The sequence below is a fragment of the Herpailurus yagouaroundi genome, unplaced genomic scaffold (assembly GCF_014898765.1).
Source record: "Herpailurus yagouaroundi ecotype Mexico unplaced genomic scaffold, PumYag 159, whole genome shotgun sequence".
Taxonomy (NCBI): Eukaryota; Metazoa; Chordata; class Mammalia; order Carnivora; family Felidae; genus Herpailurus; species Herpailurus yagouaroundi.
The window spans coordinates 62,271,711-62,296,127 of NW_024412400.1; the positions used below are offsets into that span (position 1 = coordinate 62,271,711).

Below are 24,417 nucleotides of genomic sequence, written 5' to 3' on the forward strand. Positions count from 1 at the left end.
TTTACTATTATTTTTATTATAGAACTATATTTTTAATTGTTCAATTGTGTTTGCTTTAGCTATCTGGAAACTCATGAATAAAGCATGTCTGATTAGAGCTATTTTCTTTGATCCAAGGTTTTGGGCACAACTGTCTTGTCCCTCTTATTGCATGCTTATTATTCTTTCATCCTTGCTTTAATGATTCCATTTGATGGCTCTCTCTTTTTGTAAGTTATTTTAAATCTTTTTTTTTAAATAGTCAGGGTATAAATAATGAATAAATCAATCAATGAGGCAAGTTAAACTTCTTTTGAAATTTTGAAGCCTGATTGAATTGTCAAAAAGAATTATAGCTCATATAGTCATCCTCGTAATTGCACTTTGATAAAATTATAACTGTCCAACATCATATTGCTAATGCATATTATGCATATAAATATTACATGGAATATTCTTTAAATGTTAACATATGTGTCAGTATTAAAAAATAAGCAGCATTTGCATTGAGAAAGAATCTGCTTTTTATAAACTGCCTATAATCTATACTCAGACAAAAACAATAGATTATTGGTTCCTCTGTAGTCCTCGTATGGGAGGAACATGTAGGGGAGAAGAAATAACTGTTCTGAAGGTAGGAAGTATAATCATGGAATCCTTCCAACCTTGTTAATGATTTAGAGCATAGGTTTTAGAGTTACCAAACCAGCCTGTGTAGGAATCCCAGAACTACCACTTAGTGACTGTAATCCGTGAACAAGTGACTTGACCTCTTTTAGGCTTCAATTTCTTTGTATCCAAAGTGGTTATAATAATACCTACCTCATACATCCAGGCATGGCTCCATATATGGTTGAATGTATGCATGAGACTTTTGCATACTGTATTTTTCTAAATCTTAAAATCTGGCCTTTATTTTTTTTAATTTATTTATTTTGAGAGAGAGAAGGGAGGGAAGGGAGAGAGAGAGAGAGAGAGAGAGAGAGAGAGAGAGAGAGAGAGAGAGATTGAGAATCCCAAGCCTGTCCCTCTCGGCACTGTCAGAGCAGAGCCCCATGTGGGGCTCAAACTCACAAACCTTGAGATCATGACCTGAGCCAAAATCAAGAGTCACACACTTAACCGACTGAGCCACCTACGTGCCCACTAAAATCTGTCCTTTAAAAACTCAATCGTCAGATTCTGGAATACACTAAAACTTGGACACCTCTCTGAAAGAAGCTGGCTGAATATGGAGTAGCTCAACTAGGAGAGCAGGTTAAAAACTCAAATGATGTGGGGCAAGTACGAAATTCTGAACACTATGTGCAGCCCATCAATTGCAATGAGGACCCGGGGAGTTGTAACCTCTGAAACTGTAGATGCTGTTGCTGTCCTGTGAAGCTCAGCAGTGCTAGCGGGCTCTCTGGGCTCCCATTCCACCTAACACACATGGCAATAAAGTGCAGCACACGTTACCCACATTAGAGCAATAGTTACATCCTCAAAATAACATTTTAATGACTCCTCTAGTCTGCATTTGGGAAGATCATTTTAAATCTTGAATCTTGTCTTTCTCTGGGTGAATATACCTTTCCCTTCAGATCCTTGCATTTGGGACATTCGGTCACAGTGTACTTCCCAGAAAGTATTTTGTCTGATTCTGAATGCCCAGAGGGTATTCTTTGATCCAAAATGTAAGGTCAGCAGTTAAAGCCACAATCAGGATATCTGTGGTATGAGAAGTCTGAACATGGTCAGGATGATGGATAAGGATGGTCTGTAGGAAAAGTAATGTTTCTTTCTCTCCCACCTTGGTCTGCTCGCTGTTGATATTAAGTCATTGTTGGCAAAGCCATATTTTGTCAGCAAACTAGAACTGTACCCCATGTTGTATGGGCAGTTTCTAGGTTCTTTGTTCCCTTCTGCTGACACCTATATCTATCGGCATTTGCAATGCTCTTTCTTGACTGTTTCCATTGCCCACATGACCAGAAGCCCCAGACCAAGATGCAAATAAGAAGCATTTTTGATATTTAATATTAAGTCAAATCCACCCCCAGCCTCAATCACCACCAGGAATCTGCCATTTCTCCTGAGTACAGAATATTTTGTTTTAGGACAGAGAGCAGACTAAAGGAAAATGTCCTTCACTTTGTCAGGACCCCATTCTTCTAAGAATCCAGTACTCCTTATATTATATTGGGGTTATGCAGATTATAAAGTACAGATTAATAGCTAACAAGCCAAATTAAAATACACCAAAGACTTACTGTTATTTTAAAATCTCACTATGGAAAGAAAAGGTCTGGGTAGATACTTCAGTAAACAAATTCAGGAGAGTTCAATTTTACTTGGTTGTAAGAAGCATACAGACATGCAAATATCTAAAATTAAGCAATGCTAGAGAAAAGACAAATTCACTTTTCAAAAATGATTAAAGTCTAGAAGCGAATTTGCTATCACACAGTAATTTGCTAAACTGAAGCAGGAGTTATTTTGGATTGAATTTGTTACATAGCTCATGCATGAAATGATCTGTTGCTTGTGCTTGTGAAGTTGTTTTCACACTATGAAACGACAGAGAGGAAAAATGTATTCTGTCTGAGGCATTGTAACAATATTGAAAGCACCGACGGAGGCTTTTTGTAGAGGTATCTGACTACAACTTGTCATTTACACTTTACGGGCCAATAATTGTTAAGCCAAAACCGCAGATGCTTAGCTCTCAGAATTCTCTCTCCATGTGTAATGGGTTCAGAAACCTAGCTCCGGCAGCGTGACAAGTGTCACTCATGTGATTACACTGCCACCGTGTGGTTTTAAAGATCCCTCTCATTTAAAAAAATACATATATATCCAAAGAAATAGTCTCTTAAAAAAGGAAAATAACAATCGAAGCATTGTCTCTGTTTTTCTCTCATTCATCTGTCCCGTTACTATGCCACAGCTAGTCTATGGATTACCGTAGGTGGTAGGGCAGGGGGGTAACAACATAGGGGTGGTAGGTTGTACAGATAATGATTCTAATAACGCTGCATAATTCACGAAGGATGCAGCTTCCACCTAGTGAATGTCATCAAAATGTTTGCTAGGAGATGCTACCTTCACTGACCTATTCTGCATAAATCTGGCATTTACAGTGTTCAGAGGAATCTGAAAAATTCCCTGTAGGTATCCATAGGCAAGTAGATCTCAAACTGGGGTCCCCAGACCAGTAGCATCAACGTCCCTGGGGAACTTGTTAGAAATGCAAATTCTGCATGCTACATGCTACATGCGGGAAACTCTGGGGCCCGCAATTCTGTGTTTTAATAAGCCCTCCAGGTGATTTTGATGCTTGCTAAAGCCTGAGAAACACTGCTGCAGATGATCACACCTGTCTTGAGGTACATTAACACATTTTCCTAATAGAGCTAAATTGCAGGGGCTGCTCCCAGCCCCTGAAAGTAGTTCCAAAGAAGGATCCAAGAGAAAGGTCCCAGGACTCCCTATGAATATGGTCGCTCAGCACCCTGAAGTGGCCCCTGGGAAGGAAGAGGCAGAACAACTCTGAAGGTTCCCATCCACATCAACTGCTGGGTCAATGCCTTTCTCTTTAACTCCACCTGAAGGAAACGCTATAGTCAACCAAGAATAAATCTTTCCGCCTTTTGGGATTACTGGAGCATACTAGAACAGCAGTCTAATATGAGCAGATATTATATATAAGGCCACTTTTTCTGACATTCAAAATACAGTTTTAAGAAAAGAAGCTAAAAATGTGGAAGTCCTCCAGGGTCTAAAAATACTAAGGAATACTGGGAATGATATGAAGATTCCCTGCCCTGTCCCAGGGGTCAGCCACTAAGGTGCTTCCCAACTCCTCTGACAGTGGCCATGCAAGAAAGTTGACCCCAGGCTGCCAGGATTTCTGAGTTTTAAGAAAAGCCAGAAGTCAGATTTTTTTATATGAAATATTCCAACTTTTAAGCAGGGGTTCCATTTTAAGTGCATGTTTAATTTAAAAAGATGAAAACCTATCTACCTGTTAAGGAAAATTGTTGATGGCAACCTCAGCACATATTTAGGACCACGCACATGTCTTGTACTTAAGTAATTTGTGTCCGTGTGTTTTCATCTCTCTATGCATAAATGCACATATTCAAAGTATGGAAATCCAGTATCTCAACACATGAGGGGAATACTCTACTCAGCAATGAAGTGCTTCAAACTGAATAAAGGTCAAGGATTTAAAAGTTGCCTGAATTCAAAAAGTACATCACCAAAATGCCATGCTTTAAGAACATAAGATATTTTTACTAATGTGAAGTATGCTTTCACAAGATTTCAAAATCTTACAAATTTCACAACATACATAGAATAAAAGTACTGAGGATATACAAATTACTTGCCTGTGGCTTTTTCTTAGGAACAAATAAAATACTTCAAAAATATCAAGCTCACAAATATGTTTAGGCATGAATTTGGAGCCCAAATCATGTTTTAATCATATATGTATTTTTAAATCCCCGGATCTGAAAGGAGTGTTTAAAGATAGGTGCTGTATTAATAGAGGAATAGATATTGTTTTAGACGTCACCCACGTGACGTCTTTACCAGGCATGCTCTCCCTTGCTTCGTCCTCACTGTTGTCACTGCATCCAAGATTTAGAAAATGTTGCCTCATTTCCCTGCAACTTATAGATTTTCTTCAAAGACATTAAGGGTAAAACCAACTTGAGATGGACTCTTGGCTTTTCCTTATGGTTTCTTTCCAAATCTAATAAAATTCCAGCGTCTCCCCTGGTGACAATACCTTTAAGATTATCTGACAGTAAAACTAGGTCTGGGGTGGATGACAATGTTCATTCTGAGCTGAAGACCATTTTAGTCACAGGGGCCAATGCCTAGATATCCCCCCCCCCCCCCCCGCTTCTGTAAAATAGGAGACTATTCTTGTGGTTGGCAGGGGGAGGCTAGATTTTCAGATGTAGTGTCAGATTTAATGAAGAGTCCCTAACCAAAGTATCTTGCCCCAAAACATACCATTGTGTGTAGGATTCTGACCACAGGAATTCTTTACTTTTTCTTCTAATGAGTTTTGGGTTTCAAGAGTATTTCACTAAAATGTATATACTCTTGGTAGGGAAGAAAACATGATATTTTTCTTATATACTCAGAAACATTATTGGGACTTCGGCATTGGAACAGAAGAGAGCCAGATGGATATGTGTCAGACTTCTGCATGGTTCCTGACCAGGAGAAGCACAGAAACCAGGAACCAGAAAAAATAATTGCATGAAAGTATAATTAATGTTTGAAAAAATGCTGGGGATACACCGAGAAAAAAACAAACAAACAAGAAATCTGTCTCAAAGAATCTAAAATGGTTGCACAAGTCGTTAGTATTTGAACTGGATCTCGCAGGATTAATAGGCACTTACCTGGTGAAGGAGGAGGAGACAAGGTGTAAGGAAAAGCTGGTCGTTTCTTGTGACTAGAGTATTTGTCAACAACTGCATCTTTGAAGTGCAACACAGGGACCCTATGATGAATCTAATAGCTCTCCTTTGAATGCAAGAATAAGTGAGTGGAAGAAAGATTTATGTTTTGTAGGGCAGTGTAAATAATGGAAGAAATGAGATAAGACTAGAAAGATTATTTAGTGACAAATACCATGAAAGCAACACTATTCTAAATATTATTCGGAGGACTAGTGTCATCTTTTGAATCAGGATCCACTTGCATCAAGATCTATTGAAGTACTTCTAAAAACTGCAGATTCCTGAATCCTACCACAGATCTGTTGAATCAGATCCTCTCAGAGACTTAGCCAATGAGTCGTCATCTTCTGCACTCGTGAAAACCACAGCTGGAAACAATGCTCAATTCTTAAAACATTATTCTTTAACTTTTTTGGGTGCTCAACATCTTAGAGGATCTATCAAAAGCTATGGAAATTCCCCCTACAAAAACACATTCATTTTTACTGATAACTCCAGAGAGATCATGAAACCCCTGAGATGAACTATTAACTCATGGATGCATATTTATAAACTCCTGAAACCACAGCCAACAACTAATTCAGAGAAAGTCAGATGAGAATCATTGTTACCAGGAGTTATAGAGAGGAAAGGTATTTGGATGAAGTTGAAGAATAGAGACAAACTCTTTCTTCCTGTTTTGTCTACAACCCAACCTAATTTCATTTTATAAAACGGACATGTTCAACATTTAAAAGAGAAGATTTATGCTGGGAACCAGGGAGCTTCTTGGTCATTCCATCCTAAGTAAAGCATTTAACAAAAAAATTGAAATGTTTCGAGGGGGAGTAAAAAAGCTATTTAATGAGCATTTAAAAACTGATATGTTGTTTTGCCCTGTTTCAAATGACAAAAGAAGTTGTTGGAATTCTAGAAAGTGTATGAGTTAACTGTTTTTATACTTAAAGCTTCACATATTTAGATCGTATCTAAAAATCTTGTTCTCTTTCTGATAATGTAACATTTGGGAACCACAGTACGGCTCTATTTCCTCTAAAATTGAGAGCCATATCTGCAAATAACAACTAAAACGGTCTATTGCTGGAGGTATGTCACATGGAACAAGATAAAGTCTATGAAAACAGCCCTTTAGAAAAGTCATGGCTGAACTCTAATGACCTAGATTATTTAATGCGAACATTGTGTGCAATTTTAGGGCAGCCCTCCCTATCATCAACTAAAGTAAGCCTGTTTATGTGACACCAAACATAGAAAGAGTTCAGAGACACAACCTGCTATTCTTCGTACTTGGGGCAGAATCACTGAACTTTATCCAAACTTGGAGCAGAGTCAGAAATAAGGTGAGAGGGAACCTTCCACACCGAGGGAGGACCGTGCTTCCTAAAGTGCAGAGAGAGCATTGTACCGAGTGAAGGAGTTAATCCTGTATCAGCTAACAACATGTAGTAACACTTTGTAAACTTTTAGCCTTTGATTAACAAATAACATCATACTGTGCTTCCCAACTTGCAACTTGATTTTTTCCTCAACTCTTGTTTTAGAAGTTAGTTTGTGTTGATACATGTTGACAGATTCCTTTACTTTTGAGTGCTTAAAAGCCCACTGTTGTGTGAAAGTGCCACACCTTTGTTCTCCACGCTCCTAAAAAGAGCCACAGAGGTTGTTTTCAATTGTTTAGCATTACGAGCAGTGTTTCAACAGACATCTCCGTGCCTGTCTCCTTGTGCACGTGTGATAGGGTTTATTTAGGGTTCGTGCTGGGTGTGCATTTGCTGGGTCTTAGGATATTGCATCTTAAGCTTTGTTTAGGAATCCAAATTGCTATCCAAAGTAGGTATGCCAATCATGTGAGATTTGTAGTATTACTTTGTTGTGCAACTTGTGTCAGACTTGCAAAGGAAATGCTATTTTGATTTGCACCTTTTGGTTACTAGTGAGGTTTTGCATTTTTTTTAACACATTGTCTCCTCAAGTGTATTCTTCCATGAATTGCTGATTAATGCCCTATGCCCACCTTTCTGTGGGCCAAGCACTGATTGAGGCCCCTGGGATATACTCTTGAACAAAACCAAGAGCACTGCTCCGTTAGAGCTTACATTCAAGGAAGAGAAAACTGGTAATAAACAATAAGCAGAAAAACACGTATATTCTGTAGCATGATATGTGATAAGTGCTTTTGGGGGAAAAAAAGTGGAACAGTAAAGTTAATGGAATCAGGAATGCAGGATAGGCAAAACAGTTGATCGCAGTAAAGAGTGGTCAAGGTAGACCTCCTGGAGAAGGCAAGATTTGAGTCAACGTGAGAGTTCAGGAGCAGTGAGAGGCTAGTGAGCAAAGAGACAGAAGGGAAGAGCTACAGAGTTGAAAGCAGAAAAGCAGAGGGTTGTTACTTAGGGCCTCCTGAGCCGTTGTAAAGCCCTGGCTTTTAGCTGAATGAAACAGGGATCCACTGAAGGACTTTGCACAGAGGAGTGTGATGTGATCAGCCTTGTCATAAAGGAACCATTCACAATAAATTCTCAAGTGCTTACATACTATATATAGTTTCTACATAAAGAGCAACTTGGCTAAATCTCCCCTTCCTGTGGGAACATTCTGATTATAGATCAAGCTAAGACTGGGAAATGTTGAAATGGATTGCTCTTGTGCTTAAATGAACAGCTAAGGTTTAGGGACTCAGATAAGCAGGGTGCGTTTCATGAGTTTTACATGTTTCCTCTGGAAGGCCTGGGCTGTTGCCTTTGACTTCTGTCCCTTAGCTTACCCACTTGCCACTCGGGAGTAAAGCTGCTCATTGCTACTGTTGCCCGCTCTATGCCAGGCCCTGGGCCAGCTGTTGTTTAAATGTTATCTCTAATACCTGACACCACAACGTGTGGAAAGTATTGTCATCGCCATTTGGGGAAGCTAAAATAGAATTAAATCTGTCCAACTGAAAGTCCCCAATTGCTTTATTATACTATTGGGTCCACCATGTACGGTAGGGCTGGAGAATTTCTCTTAACTAGATGGCAATGAGGATTAAAACAAGATGGCACTGAATAGTACATAAAACCACGTTAAGATTTTTTTTTTTTATTTAAGTTTACTGATTTTGAGAGAGACACAGAGCAAGCAAGGAAGGGACAAAGAGAGACGGAGAGAGAGAATCGCAAGCAGGCTCTGCACTGTCAGCACCGAGCCCCAAAGTGGCTCGATCTCATGAACTGTGAGATCATGACCTGAGCCGAAATCAAGAGCCAGACGCTTACTGACTGAACCACTCAGGTGCTCCCAGCCATGATAAGGTTTTAAAAATTAGTTTAATGCCGGGGCACTGAATGGCTCAGTCAGTTAAGTGTCTGACTTTGGCTCAGGTCACGATCTCACAGTTCGTGAGTTTGAGACCCACATCAGGCTCTGTGCTGAGAGCTCGGAACCTGGAACCTGCTTCGGATTCTGTTTCTCTCTCTGTCCCTCCCCCTCTCACTGTCTCTCTCTCTCTCAAAAATAAATAAATGTTAAAAAAAATTTAAAAAATTATTCTAATGTACATAACTTCGAAAGTATTCAGCTTCTATCTTTGAAGCTGACATATAACAAGAGCTGTGTTTTTTTTCTCTTTTCCTGTTCGTTTTGGCCCTTGAAAAGAAACAATTTATGCAATGAATTTTCAGTCTCTAGGAAGATTTATCCTCGTTCTCTAGACAAGTGTAGTTTCAGTCAAATATGCTAATCCGATATGCTAACATATTATTGAAACCCAGAGCAAGTGACTGGTTCAAAGTGTTCTAACAGATTTAAAATTTTGAAAGAGAAAAAATGTCTACCCCAGTGGACTGTGAATCACAAATTTTCCTCTACCTGAGTGAGAACACTCTGTAGGGTGATGGGTCTATTGTCTTCAAGTATATTTGTCAATTCTTGTGCTTCATGTGCTGGTAACACACGCAGTCCCAACCCCAAATGAGTTCTATCCGTTTGCAAATTAAAGCAGCACTTATGTCTCCAATTCAGGAATTTTCAAAGGCAGCCTTAGCCAAGGGATGCTTATGTTATTTTTTACCTAACTATGTAAAGACCAAATAGTGAGTCTTTTTTTTCTTCCTCTGAGCCTAGAAGTCTATGGTAATGCATGTTGCCTTTAAGTACACTTTATTTTTTTAAACTAACTTCAAGATAGACAGGACAGAATAAATTATTTCAGTGTTCGATTGTAATAAGTTGCTAGGCATATCATCATTTACTGCAAATAAATGTTCACGTCTGAACTAGGGAAACTTGTGGATGTGAACTCAACTGCCCCATCGCTAAATGGTGATGGGAAGTGATACTACTCACTGCCAGGTTCACCTTCCAGCTCTGTCTGGAGGAACTCTTTCAAGTTCACCTCAGTTGGATGGATTTGGAATCTGGAGACGAAGACGGTATGCATGCGTGTGACTGTGTTCTGTTGAAATAAACATTTTCTCCTCGCAGATAGATCACTATAACAACCAAAAAAAAAAAAAAGCAAAACAAAGTATACAAAACAAAGTTTGTTTAAAATTAGATTTGATTAGGGTGCCTAGGTGGCTCAGTCGGTTGAACTTGAACGTCCGGCTCTTGATTTTGGCTCAGGTCACAGTCTCACAGTTTGTGAGTTTGAGCTCCACATCAGGCTCTGTGCTGACAGTGCAGAGCCTGCTTAGGATTCTCTCTTCCTCTCTCTCTGTCCCTACCCCACTTGTTCGCTCTCTCTCTCTCAAAATAAATTTAAAAATTGCATTTGAATATTCATTTTGAAAAATCTACCCCTATAAATCCATATACTAAAAAAAAAAAAAGAAACCAGAAGATAAAAATGGTGTCCCAGTACATTTCCCCATGGCATGGACACAGCTTGAGGAAAAAAAAAAATAGTGACCTTCATTACTTCTCTAGAAAATAATTTGCCTCTTCAGGAATTGCCTCTGTTTGCTAGGTTGTTCTCACTAAATTTCCCTTTGTCACATAGGAAATTTAACTGGAAATAATAGTGGCCTGTCTTCCCTTGACAGCATTTCCATATACGCATTTAAAAGACAAGGTTACTATGCAAAGCAGTCTGGTAAATTCTTTCCTTGCAAGGGCAAAACACTAGTTTACTCGTTCAAGATGATAAAGAGTTAAGACCAGAGTTCCTAACACGAAATTATCCCATGACACCCCTCCCCCCTTTGCTTGATGAAAACATGCTCATGTGAAGTGAATTTTGAAACCGAATCCGCTGAGCACACTCTGCCTTCGGTGCCAGATTTGTACTGTGACATTCAGACTTCTGCCATGGCTGTTGCAATGTAAATAGGAAATTCTAAATGTGATTTGAATTGCCCTTTGGGGAGTTTTACACTGAGAGACGGTACATTTCCAAGGTAGCCAATGCTTAATACGGAGCAAGCCCAGTGGTTGGGTTGGAGACTTTTCTGCTTCAGAGCTCAAGTTGACAGGAAACTCCGCATGCCTTCCACAGGACCGAGGGAATTTGGCGGTTGACACAGCCATCTATAGTTTGGAAATAGTTTCTCTTGTTAGAAATGTTTTAGATTAGCCCATGAAAATAAGCCCCTTTATTATTCACATACGGTGATTCAGTTTTGAGGTGACAGCTGCCTACATAGATCCCACTTTAGAGATTGGCATACGCAATGATTGGTTTTTAATTAGTAACAAGCTTTTGCAGTTAATTAGAAGTCAGCCTTTCCTGTAACTGAGGCATCTATGCTAGCAAATATATTTTATCAGCAGACGGACACGCTCAGACTTTTCCCATGACATGCCACTAAGTAGGCAGGCTTCTGTTGCACACAGAAAATGCATCATAAATTAAAATTTTATCAGAGGATGTTTCCAGAATTGCTAAAGTGAGAGTTGAATTCAAGGGTATTGAATTTTATGTGTTTTGTGATAATACCTACACAAAATTTTAGTTGAGTCTACCCATAAATGAATTACGACGTTGAGATTTCTTTAGAATGGGATTAAGAGAGATGCATTGTTGCGATTCTCCACTAGAGGGCCTTGGCTCCCTCTTTCCTGTGTGGGGTTTGGGCCAGGGCTCAAAAGAAAAAAAAAAAGGTGAATGTTACAGTGTTATTATTTTTCTCTCAAATTCATTGTTTTATATATCATGTATATGATAAATATATGAAAATTAAAAGTATTTTTTTAAATAACAGTGCAGAAGTGTGTAGAGTTTGAAAAGCTTCACTGAACTCACCCCTCAGGGTTTTTTTTCTTTGTTTTTGTTGTCGTTGTTGTTTTTACACCAGTATATTTGTGACAAACATTATTTTTGCGTCTTGCTTACTTGTTTATTTATTAAACTAGATATTTTAGGCATCTTTTCCTACCAGTTGACACATATCTGACTTTTCTTCCCTATGGCTTCAGAATATTCCTTTGTAAACCTTTAAAATGATTTGTTTACTAAATCCCATAAAAATGGACATTCAGATTGTTTTAATTTTTTTTATATTTAAAAAAATGCTGTGGTGAGCATTCTTGTATTTTTATTTTTTATTTTTATTTTTTTTACCCACAGATCTGGGAGTTCCTCTGTAAGCTAAACCTCCTAGCTGCATAATTGCAGGGTTTATTTACTTAAAATCTTTTTAAAAAATTTCTTTTAGTGTTTATTTTTGAGAGAGGGAGAGAGAGAACATGAGCAGGGAAGGCAGAGAGAGAGGGAAACACAAAATCCAAAGCAGGCTCCAGCTCCGAGCTGTCAGCACTGAGCCTGATGTGGGGCTCGAACCCACGAACTGTGAGATCATGACCTGAGCCCAAGTCGGACGCTTAACCTACTGAGCCACCCAGCCATCCCAATTATTTAGTTAAAACCTTAATAGATGTTGCAAGTGGTGTCTATCTCCAAAACCGACAACCACCACAACAAAACTGTCACTGATTTATATTCACCCTGTGTATGAAGATGGCTTTTGGCCCTAACACTGGCAAACGGTGGGTATGTCAAACCTTATAACCTTTGCCAGTCTGTCAAAGGAAAAGTAGTATCTTGACAGTAGTTTTTAAAATGTTTAGGTTTATGATAACTTCAACCAGTGAATTAAATTGACAATTGAAAAAAAAAAACCATTTGTGGAAATTGTTACACAGATTTTTATCAGAAGATGACAGCAGAATGACCAGTTGTTAATAGTTACAGAAAAAAATGGTTTCCATAAACCAGAAACTGGTGATAATAATACTACTGCTGTATCTAAATAAATATTTCGCATTTTCCACAATACTTCAATATCATTTGGAAAAATCTTGTGAGAAAATTCTGTAAAATTTGGGGCACCTGGGTGGCTCAGTCGGTTAAGCGTCCGACTTGGGCTCAGGTCATGATCTCACAGTCCGTGGGTTTGAGCCCTGCGTCAGGCTCTGTGCTGACAGCTCGGAGCCTGGAGCCTGTTTCGGATTCTGTGTCTCCCTCTCTCTGCCCCTCCCCTGCTTGTGCTCTGTCTCTCTCTGTTTCTGTCTCCGTCTCTGTCTCTCTCTCAAAAATAAATATATAAACATTAAGGAAATAAATACAAAGAAAATTCTGTCAAATAAAGTAGGCAGACATGAGAGATGAGAAGGAATAGAGGAGAGATGAATACATAGGAATGAATTCGTGAACAGTGTTCTTTCTGCTTTATCACTGTTATGATCTCCAGGTTAAAGAACTTCGGCGAGAAATCTTGAAGTTTCTCAGCTTGTTTCTCTCCCTTTTCCTTAGAGACTATCTAGCATAATTTGCCCATTCTTTTCTCTTCATTTTGAACTGCAACACCTCCCTTTCCTCTTGTTTTTTAGCAAAGAACAAAAATGCCCAGAATTGAAATGTCAAGTATTTTTGCCCTAACAAAATATTTTTATTACTAGGTTAAATATACACCCAAGTATCAGATTGAAAATAATTGCAACAAAAGTTGGCCAGTTTGTTGTACCAGTTTTGTTCATTTTCCACCGACAGAAAACTGGTTCTTTTGGTGATAGCCATATATATCTTCCATGACCCAAAAATATCCCCTCCAGAGACAAGCCCACCTTGGAAAATTGCAAAGCAGGCAAGGCTTGTCTACTTCCCTTCCCCACCCCCTGCCATATTTTCCCCATCTGAGTACTTTCAGTCTTCCACCCTCCACCTAGCTGTGTTTAGCTTTATCCCAGTAATCTACACAGGAAGGGAGAGATTCTGAACTTCAATGTTAGTTGAATATGTCTTCCAGGGTGTGGAGGGTGCATATAAATAGAGAACATTCAGAGACTCAAAGGAGAGTTTCTCTCAAAGGGATAATTTAGGGAATAGTGGGCGGGAGATGTATTTTCAAGCATAGAACACTTTATACGTGGTTTCTGGGCCTACTTATATGGAGCATCTTTGGCTCTGTGTAAATATGAAATTTCAGATGTAGAAAAAAAAAATGGCAAGGAACCATTAGGTGCACTAGGAGTATCGCTATTTCTTTCGATTTAGTGGTTTGCTCTATTCCTGTGTGCGTGTGTGTGTGTGTGTGTGTGTGTGTGCGTGCACACGTGTGGTTTGGTTTAGTTTTGGTTAACCAGTCTTCAAGCTTTAGAATAGAATGTTTTTAAACCCAAATTTCAGCTTTACTGGGGATGGGATTTTGTTGGACTCTGGCTGGTACTAATTGAGGAAACAGCTCCCTCCTTCTGTTTCCTACTCCAACCAAGAAGAATCAGATGACTTAAGTATCTCTATAATTTCTTATTTTGACGTCTCTAAGTTTTTACAGTCTTATGTATTCCATTTTTAGTTATTAACTAATATATTTGAAATAAAGTTGGTGAAATGGGGCAGAATTGTTTTTGTTAGCTGCCAATTTATAAACCTGAAAAAATACTGTGTTGTTAGAAAAGAAAAATACATATGAATCAGGAAAAATGAATTAGTTATGTGCATGGGTATGGCTTTTTGTGTGAGAGAGAAATGAGTTAAATATATGGGACGAATTCCCATAAATATATGGGAGTGTTAATGTTATTTTAAGAAATAATAATTTAATAAAAACACATTTATACAAACCAGAAAGGAAAAGGAATTATATACATAAACTTGAATTTATTTCTGCCTTCTGCTGTAACTTTCTGTGTTGAAAATGTGATTTTGGATTATAAAATTCCAGGTGTGTAGTAATTTCTTATCAGTTGTGTATAATAACCTTTGACATGAATATTTTGAAATTGTTGTATATTCTCCATAACAGACATTGTGCATAAAATTTCCCATGCTCTGTATTAGACAGGTAAGAAATAATTTGACAGAGGGTCAAACACTGTTCAATATAATTGGGGAAACTATTTTTAAAATATGAAGACGTTTTCTAGTGGTTGAAAAGTTTATGTCCAGCTGCCTAGAAACAGTGTTGGTTCATTTACCAGGCACTGGAGCAGTACAGAGAAACAGAAGCTATGTGGGAAAGAGAGAAAGAAAAATAAAAAGTGAGAGAGAGAGGTAGAGAGGAAGAGGAAGGAATGATGGAAGGATGGAAGGCAGGAAGGTCTGAAGGTAGGAAGGCAGGAAGGCAGGAAGGCAGGAAGGAAGGAAGGAAGGGAGGGATGGAGGGAGGGAAGGAAAGAAGGGAGAGAGTAAAGTTGATTTGTTATTGGTCATTTTCAGCTTGTCCACATGGACATTTTAGGGTTGCATTGTCACCTCATGTGTTACACATCAGTCTATCTCAGGGACCTCCTGATGCCTCCTTGATTGAATGGGGCCAAAGGAAACTATGGGAGTAGACAGAGCAATTCTACCACATACGCCATACCCCTTGGAGCATCACACTTGGACCTTTTAACCTTTCTTTTTTTTTTTTTTTTTTTTTATTTTTTTTTTTTTTTTTGTCAAATAGATTCCAACCATTTAAAATGAATAAAATTCTGGGCGCCTGGCTAGCTCAGTCGGTTAAGCTTCTGATTCTTGGTTTTGGCTCAGGTCATGATCTGGCAGTTTTGTGGGTTCAAGCCCCACATGGGGGCTGGCAGCGTGAAGCCTGCTTGGGATTCTCTCTCTCCTTCTCTTCTGCCCCTCCCCTACTTGCACTCTCTCTTTCTCTTTCTCAAAATAAATAAGTAAACTTAAGAAATAAAAATAAAAAAATAAAATGAATAAAATTCTAGTTAATGAACATATACCCAAATGTGTTTCTTATACTTTAGTGTTGAGTCGTGAAAGTAGCTCCTTTCAAAACATTAAATTGTTATTGTGGAAAAGAAGCTGTACATTTCCAGTCCTTGAAGATGGTATAACCTCAATTCCCAAACACAAACACAGGTGATGAACTCAATTAATTCAAGAGGAAAAAAATCAGACCAGTTAGTGTAGGCAAAATAACCAGGTGAGTTATTGAATGTTTCATGTTTCAACCAGCCCTTTTGACAGCAGGTTGATTAGGTGACAGGAAGAGGTACAGGAATTTTGTATCCTTGGGTGAGTATGTGTCCTGCCAGTATTTTAGCTTCGTACCCATGCTGTTAGCATCCACAGGTGCACATGTATGCCACTTTCTATTAAGTTGCATTCTCCAGAGACCCAAAGATATGCTTATATGTTTCTAAATAACTAGCTTGTGCCAATGTTGAAAACCTTCAGATTTCACAAGAGCTTACACTTTGGCAAACTATTAAAAGGAAAAATATCTCTAGCGCTTCTGGGATGTATCATCTTTTGTTGGCAACACTGAATCACCGAGCATTCTGGGTAGAATCCTCTGAAGAACTTATGTGCTGTTTGTGTAGAAAAGTGCTTTTTTTTTCTAGAACAGTTTTCGAAAAGATTTTGTTTTGCAAAATAGGTACCTTTATAGAGATATCAAAAGCAATTGAATTGTCACACATTTCTAGACTGTTATACAGAGTTCTCTCCCCTCCCAGATCCAAAGCAGAAAGTAAATGATAAAGATGAACTTCTAAAATATTAGGATTGGCGCTATCTCATTAATATTAGACATCTTCAACATTTAGTTTTAATTTAGCTTGGCTTTAAAAACTGGGTACTATAAGCATTAAAAATTATATATTCATGTTATTTGTGACCTCTAGTTTCTAGTTAAAACTCACTGGAAAAAGCAGAGTTAGTGTCATATACCAAAAGCAATAATGATCTGTTATTATTTGAACTTCCAAGTCTTCCTTTTCCTCAGTTGTGGACACACACTGCCTCAACTCAGTTCAACCAACATTTAATAAAATTGCAGTCTGACTTGTGACATGATGAGATTTACCATGCTCATAAAATTCTTACTTGATGGTCATGTTTGGCCTGGCCTTAGCTCTTGCCTCACCTCACTACACCTCCTTCACTTACCAAAATTGTCTTTTCGGGAACAAATTCTTTCCCCCTTGTCTCCCTGTGGCAGCCTTTTCACTCCCTCTCTCTACTCCTGCCTTGCACTAAATCCTACAAGTAAACCCATTAAAACCATATCATCCATTAATTTGATTTGGCTGCAGCAAGGAAATTAAGACAACATTATCCATGTTACTGGATAGTCCCCGTTTGTGGTCTCAATCATAACCTTAGAAAAACTTCATTCCCAGGAACCGTGCAGTTAGCAAGCTCTCGGAATTACCCTACTTATCCATCAAACTACTTGAAACCATGGCAAAGTTTGTTCCTCCATATTTTATTAAACTCAATTAAGTAATGGGGTATTTTGTCATCGGTCCCAACTTCACCTTCCAAGGAAAACCCACGGCACTTTACAGTTCCTAAGATGCCAACCATTTATTTCTTTGTGGTGTTGAGGGTAATTTGATTTATGTCTTGCTCTAGTTAAGATGCCCATGTTTTCAAACAGTTTTGACTTGGAGTTAGAGGCTAAGGTCAAGTTAACAATGGTAATCTGTCTCTCTGTTTGCAAACAATGAATCACCATTTGGATTTTAAGACTATGGTAAGCTTTCGCTTGGCAGCTCGGTTCAAAGGTTGTCAGGAAAATGTATGAAAGTGGCCTGTGCCTGGAACCTCTGGTCATAGATGTCAAGGATTTTCTAACAAGGCCACCAATATAGTTGTGAATAATTGGTCAGAAGGAGGAGTGGTTAAAGAAGCATTAGTCCCATGCCCTATTTAGACTGGATTGATTTGATCTAGACTTAATAATATTAAAAGCTCTTCTAGTCATTCCCAGGGCACGAATGAAAATGCTTTCAAATTATTAAGAAGGAATGTGGCTTATTCAGGACAATATGTAAGGACAGAGTGATACAAGGAAGTAGTTCATTTCAGTCCTTTACTTTGGATCAAATAAACTGCCATTAGGAAGAGAAAGAGCTTCACAGAGAGTTGCAATATTTTATTACTAATTGAATTGGAGTTTGTTTTGGAGAGTTGGCAGTTAACATAGTTGAAGTTGAGATGAAAATTCACAAAAGTTAGGGGCCAATTTTCTTCAAACGTCTTGTTGTTCTTATTCATCAGGAATTCAGACAAAATGATGACTTTGAAATAAAGAAAACTCTGAGATCTGATCAACTTTGAGTTTTTTCTAAGTAAGCTAAGTGGCTGCCACATAGTAAGCATTGAATTAATACTGCAAATTGGGTGCATGAAAATGTTAGTAGAAATTTATGAGTGAGTATTGGTATCTGTCTGTAAAATACTGGTGTTAAGAAAAGGAATTTGTTTTCACGAGCCACGACCTAAAAGCAATGATTTTATGATTTGAGCTGACAAGAATGTAGTTACTCTACTACAGTTATTTTCATTTTATTTTATCATCCAAAGTAGCATATGCTTCCCTTATGTTTCTGTTTTTGAAGCTTTATTTTTTCTATAGTGATAAAAGGGGACTAATATTCGGGAAAGCCACGTAGACGTCTGTTTGTCAGGTCAGGGTTTGAGCTGATCACTGATGCAGAAGTTTCATGACTATATTTGAGTATCATTTGTTTTTGTTCATTGGCCTTAATTATGATATGAAGAGAATTTTCACTGGGGATTCATTTTACACGGATTCCCAAAATTAACCCTCTAAGGTAATAGTCAAAAAGGAATTGTCTCTCTTCTGGTAGCAAATCTGAAAAAAAAAAAAAAAAAGGAAATAATTACTATTAATTATGCTGCCCCTGGATTCTACAAACTTTCTCTTGTATATGCACTTAAGGGGGTATTAACACACGTGAGTGGAAGCATGAACACTCAAGTCTTTTGGATTCCAGGGTTTCCTGCTTACTATGTCAGTGCCCCCTCTTTGTCCAATCACCATAGCGCTCATCATCCACTGTGAGTTCTAAGTGGCTAATACTAACACCTTTCCTTACCGTTACAAAGGGAAATACTTACATCATGCATAATTGTTACAATCCACTAACTCCGTAAATTGGACATGCATACCACGGATCTTGAGAAGAGTCATGATTGGTGACATCGCATCTCAAACTTAATATCTAATTGTTTCATAGAGGAACAGAAAATTATAGGATCTGATCTTTCTTATAAGTTACTGTGGTTTTGAATATAGCATAGCCAGTTTATATACCTGCATGCTAAAATAGAATGTACTAGATTTCCATCATTTGAGATGTTTTACTGACCACTTTAATAATAACAATTACTTGAAATTTAAAACTAAATAGAGCTATGGAAGTGACAAAATACAATATGAACTTCAGAGACGAGGTGACTTTCTCAGAGCCACATGGGTAGGAATTGGTAACTCCCAGTGCTCAGTCCAGATTTTTCTCACTATACTATCCTGATTCTGTGAAATGAGGTCCTTCTGTAAGAACCCATAAACTAGTAGTACATGTTCATATTACCCTGTTAATGCAGTAACTCCTGGGAAGAAGAATAATGTCATGTTTAAGAGAATGGTACTGAATTATCAATGCTGACTCGGGCTGTGCAAGCTCTGGGTAAATGACTTCACCTTAGCTTCCTTAGTTTTCTCGACAAAATGAAAATAACAATAGTTGTTTCCTCACATTGTTTCAGTCATTAAAGGAGATGATACAGGTGGAGGGCTTAGAGCAGGTCTGGCACATTTTAGGTACTCAGAAAATGTCAGCTCTTTAAACATGACCCTTTCCTCAGGCCTCCACGACACTCATTTCTCATACTTGCTATCTGGTGATTCTTACCTTCTCCTATTTCTACAAACTTCTTTCTCTTTTTCAGCTTGAGTTTCTGCATTCCGAACATCCACTGGAGGTTAGAGTCTCCGAACAACAATCCACAATTGTAACTGTGCTATTTATTTTCACCTTTTAGTAGCTGAAGAAAACACATGAGAACATTGAAAACCAGGCATGAAAAAATTAACTCTTGGTTTTTGGAATTGATTTATTTCTTCTGTGGGTCTTAACATAATCCACCAGCATTGAATTGAAATGTTGAAGTTCTAGAATTGTGATTTATTGTTTGGCTTTTATCTGGAGCACTGATGAAGACGAAATGTTGTTGCTAGCTATTAATTAATATGATCCACACATCGGGTAGATGGCAACTACCAAGTTCCATGAAAGGGTGGCAACCACCATCAATGTCCTAGTGGGATACCATGTTGCCAGTGGTATATAAGGTGTCCATTCCAACAAGGAACATCATCACTTTGACTTCAAACTGAAATACTCTGAATGTTTCCTTAGGGAGTGTGCTCCATATGAGCATATACTCAGAAAGCAAGCCTAAAAGAAATGACCCGGGTGGAACTTGCTTCCAGGACCTATCCCAGTCCCATTGTCTTAAGATCATCTCTCTCTTCTGATCCACATGCTCATGCTGCTTTGCAGCCTGGAGCCCCTGGTGCATCCAGTCTACAGCTCTTACAATGCCACTGCCCTGGCAGCCTGCCCTCTCCAGCCAGTACTGTGATTGCCAAGGTAAGCTGAAAAGGCCTGTTATCAACGGTGTAAGAATGGCTGCATGCTGCTTCAGATTTGCTTATCTGCTGTGGCCTTCTCAAGTCAATGTCTTCATGTTTTTTAACCCATTTGTAATTGGAATGTGAGAATATGAGGCCATTCTGGACGAGAGACACCGTATGGCAAAAACAAACAAACAAACAACAAACAATAAAAGAAATGTTTACAAGCAGAGCCTTCTCTCTGGTCTCTTAAACAATCTGCCATCCAGTACTCTCCTCCTCAAATAAATAAATAAATAAATAAATAAAATCTTTTCTCCCCCTCATCGCCATTCTTTTTTCAGATCTCTAATTCAGATTCTTTTTTTTATTTTTAATTGTATTTATTTTTGAGAGAGAGGGAGCACGAGAAAGGTGGGAGGGGCAGGGCAAGAGAGGGAGACAGAGAGTCCAAAGCAGGCTCTGCAATGTCAGTGCAAAGCCTGATATGGCGCTCAAACCCACAAACCCATGAACCGTGAGATCATGTCGTGAGCCGAGGTCAGCCATTCAAACAACTGTGCCACCCAGGCACCCCTCTAATTCATATTCTTGTCTCTCAGGATGCCTTCAATGGCCCCCAATTGGGCTCCCGTTCTCTAATCCAACATGCACACTGTCAACAGTCTAATCGTGATGTTTCTGTGGTCGTCTATGAGCACCAGATTGAGCCTTCAATGTGATATTAAAAAAACACTTTTAAGGGCCAACACAAATCTTTGACATCATACTTGTTCCTAAACCCTGCCCTCTAGCCATGAAGCAAAGGTACCAATCACTTTTAATAAAAGACTTTATTCATTCATTCTCTTCTAAGAAATTTCTATTCATTCTTTTAGGCCCAATTCTAACGCCACCTCTCTGAGGACACACTGAGTCCCTCATGATAGGGTTAAGCTATTTTCTTTCAGGTGCTTTAGGCTTTTTTTAAACATGTTTGGAGCACTTGCCATATTATTCTGTATCAATTTTTCACATCTTCCTAAATTAGTCTGTTGGGTTCTTGAAAATAGATACTAGTCTTATTTAATTTTATATCATAATTACCAAGCACAGGGCCCTGTAAACAATTGTAAATGTTGAATATTTTTTTTAATAAGCCAATGAATATATAAACATGCCACATGGGGAGCCAGTGTTCTCCTTTTGGGTAGGCTCAGCCTTTTACACAGTTACATATATTGGGCTACAGAAGCTTTCCTTCCTTCCTTCCTTCCTTCCTTCCTTCCTTCCTTCCTTCCTTCCTTCTTTCTTTTATTCATCAAGGATTTATTGAGTACCTTCTAGGTTCTTGGTTTATGTGAGATGTGAGGCACATTGAAAATAATAAAACATTGCCTCTGCCCTAGAGGCACTCTCAATTTAGTGTGAAGGAAAAATAGTAAAGTAATAATATAATTTGGGACCAAGTACCTTAATAGGAATCCCCTTCATGCTTGTAACTGGGCTCTGGAAATGTCCTCTGCTCTCTGAAGACCAGCATTTGAGATGAGCCTTCAGTAAAAATGATCACCTCCATATTGTGCCCTGACACATTAGCATGTGCAGAAGCTATTGGTAGAACTTCCTCCAAATGTCTCTCAAATAGCTCCTGGGGAATGATATGTGATGTAGAAAATGAAAAGAGCATTGATCTGAGGGTCGGGACCTCTCAGTTCTGGTTTCAGTCCTGCCGCCAAACAGCTATGACCTTGGGCAAATGATTCAATGTTATTAGATACCTTATCTGTAAATTGAGGGTGTGGCTCTAAATTCTCCTTCAATGGCTCTTTGCCAGGATCCTAGAATTTTAGAAATATACGTACCTAGTCCTCACCAAACAGTCACTGAACTAGAATCAAACCTCACAGAATGAGGCCAGTCTATGTTTATTTAGCAGAAACCTTCCTGGTGATTCTGAGAGCCTCTGACCTGAGCTGTGTCTCCTCTCAATATCTTGATAAGCTGAAGTCTGAGGCCCTCTGGCTGGCAGTCCCCAGTCTGAGACAGGAGACTCTAGGCCCACTCCAGTCTTTCTCCTCTGGCAAGTCTGTGAGAACAAGGAACATTGTTTCAAGAAACAATCAGATCAGTAGCTGACTTCATAGGTCTTCCTGAAAGAGAGGAAAGAGATGCAGGACAGAGATAAGACCAAAAACAAAAAAAAAAAATCCCCAAATGCTTGTGGGACCCTGGTAATCACAGCCATCACCAAGACTCTCCCTGGCTTCTTGAACTTTAAGATGGACCCAGTCATTCTGATGCCCTTACTCCCATATGTTTATTCTCTGACTAAGGCACAAAGGTTCGGGTGAGCTAATGCATCAGCCCATGAAAAATGAACAATTAAAACAATGAAGTTGTCAGTTCTTTTACCGGATTGCAAATAAATAACCTGCCTGTCAGACTGGCTGCTCTGCTGGACCATTAGTTTAATACAAAGACATCCTGAGGAACGGGTACATGACAGCTGATCTATCACCAGGCCTTTGATAAAGACCTGAGCAAAATATGCTGTCATAAGCCATTGAAGGTCAGTCCCAATTTGTGAGAAATGAAGTATTAGATGAAATTTGAAGACACTTCTTTCCCCATCATGAGAGCCATCGGCTGTTCTCTCTTTTTCAACTAGCAGGATGGTGGATATTTGTTTCGACGATAGAAAACACTTTTCTGCTTATGCTTATGTAACTTGTGGGGGACACTGTGCTGGCATTGATGACCTTGGCGTTTGTAACTGTCACGGTGGAGAGACTGTGATCTTGCGACTGCACAACGTATCTATTTGCCAGGCTAGGCAGGGTCTTCCCACAAGAAGTTACTCTGCATCATGCCAAATGCTAAGGCAGTCATGAACTTCCAAACAAAAAGTCAGTTCATTGCATTTGCTTATATGTATGCTTGAATTCTATATGCCACCTCATAAACTGTTTGCCAGCCAGATACATTGTTCACAGAAAATACTTATATAAGGTTGTAGATGGGATAATGAAATGAAGACAAACTCATTAAATTCTCTAGTTGACATCTCATTTATCTTTAAATTTAGTGGGAAAAGTAAAGATAGGAATCACCTTTCAGAAGTCACCTTGAAGAGGTTCTTATTTCTTTTCAAAAAAAAGTTTTTTTAATGTTTATTTATTTTTGAGAAAGAGACAGAGCACAACCCGGGGAGGGGCAGAGAGAGAGGGAGACACAGAATCTGAAGCAGGCTCCAGGCTCTGAGGGGTCAGCACACAGCCCGGCATGGGGCTCGAACCCACGAACTGTGAGATTGTGACCTGCGCCGAATTGGATGCTTAACCAACTGAGCCACTCAGTCGCCCCAAGAAGTTGTTATTTCTTAGAAGCAAAAAGTACTATTAGAAAGTTTACCATGTAGTAAAATTATGTGAGGTGTAGTGTTTATGAGGTGGTCAGAGTTAACCAACTTGTCTCTGTAATGACTTTGCTCAACTAGAATCTTAGCAAAGCTGACTACTCAATTTTTAATAAAAATCAATCAAGTGTTTGGGAATACAACAAACCAAAAATATGATTTTTCCCCTTCCAGAATCTTATATTCAGCTTACATCTTCATGATCAAAGTAATATAAATTCTACCTAACTAAAAAATAGTCACTGTTGATTCATTCTTATTCTTGAGTATATTCCTGGTTAATTTAAACAGTAGAGTGTAGCTTTAATATGGGAATCAGCTTAAATCTACATAAAAATCACCCCAGAGAGTTTTGTGGTCATTTGATTGCCCAGAATAATTTCAGCTAGGAAGAACTAAAATACTTCTGACTGGTTTGACCAGTTCATCCAGTGTTCTGGATGGCTAATTAGTAAATAAGGTAAACAAGAAATTTGCAACATAAAATTTTCCAGGCTGATTTTCCTACCTAGTAAGTTAAACCACAACTTTGCCTGTTGAGCAGCTTTGCAGCCTCTTCGATATTGTGTAGTACTGAGGTCCCTCTCTCTCTCTCTCTCTCTCTTTTTTTTTAATATAATTTATTGACAAATTGGTTTCCTTACAACACCCAGTGCTCATCCCAACAAGCGCCGTCCTCAATGCCCATCACCCACTTTCTCCTCTACCCCACCCCCCCATCAACCCTCGGTTGGCTTCAGTATCCAAAGGCTCTTAT

The 24,417-nt window shown here is 38.7% G+C and overlaps 1 protein-coding gene across 3 annotated transcripts in view; it reads left to right on the forward strand.

The window, feature by feature from the left end:
- The window catches only part of LOC121033961 (uncharacterized), a 180,609-nt gene that overhangs the window by 127,815 nt on the left and 28,377 nt on the right, over positions 1-24,417 (forward strand). For all 3 annotated transcript variants that reach the window (XM_040480689.1, XM_040480690.1, XM_040480688.1), the window contains exon 10: positions 20,190-20,279. In XM_040480689.1, the coding sequence (XP_040336623.1) occupies positions 20,190-20,279 (90 nt within the window). The remainder of the gene's footprint in view (positions 1-20,189; positions 20,280-24,417) is intronic.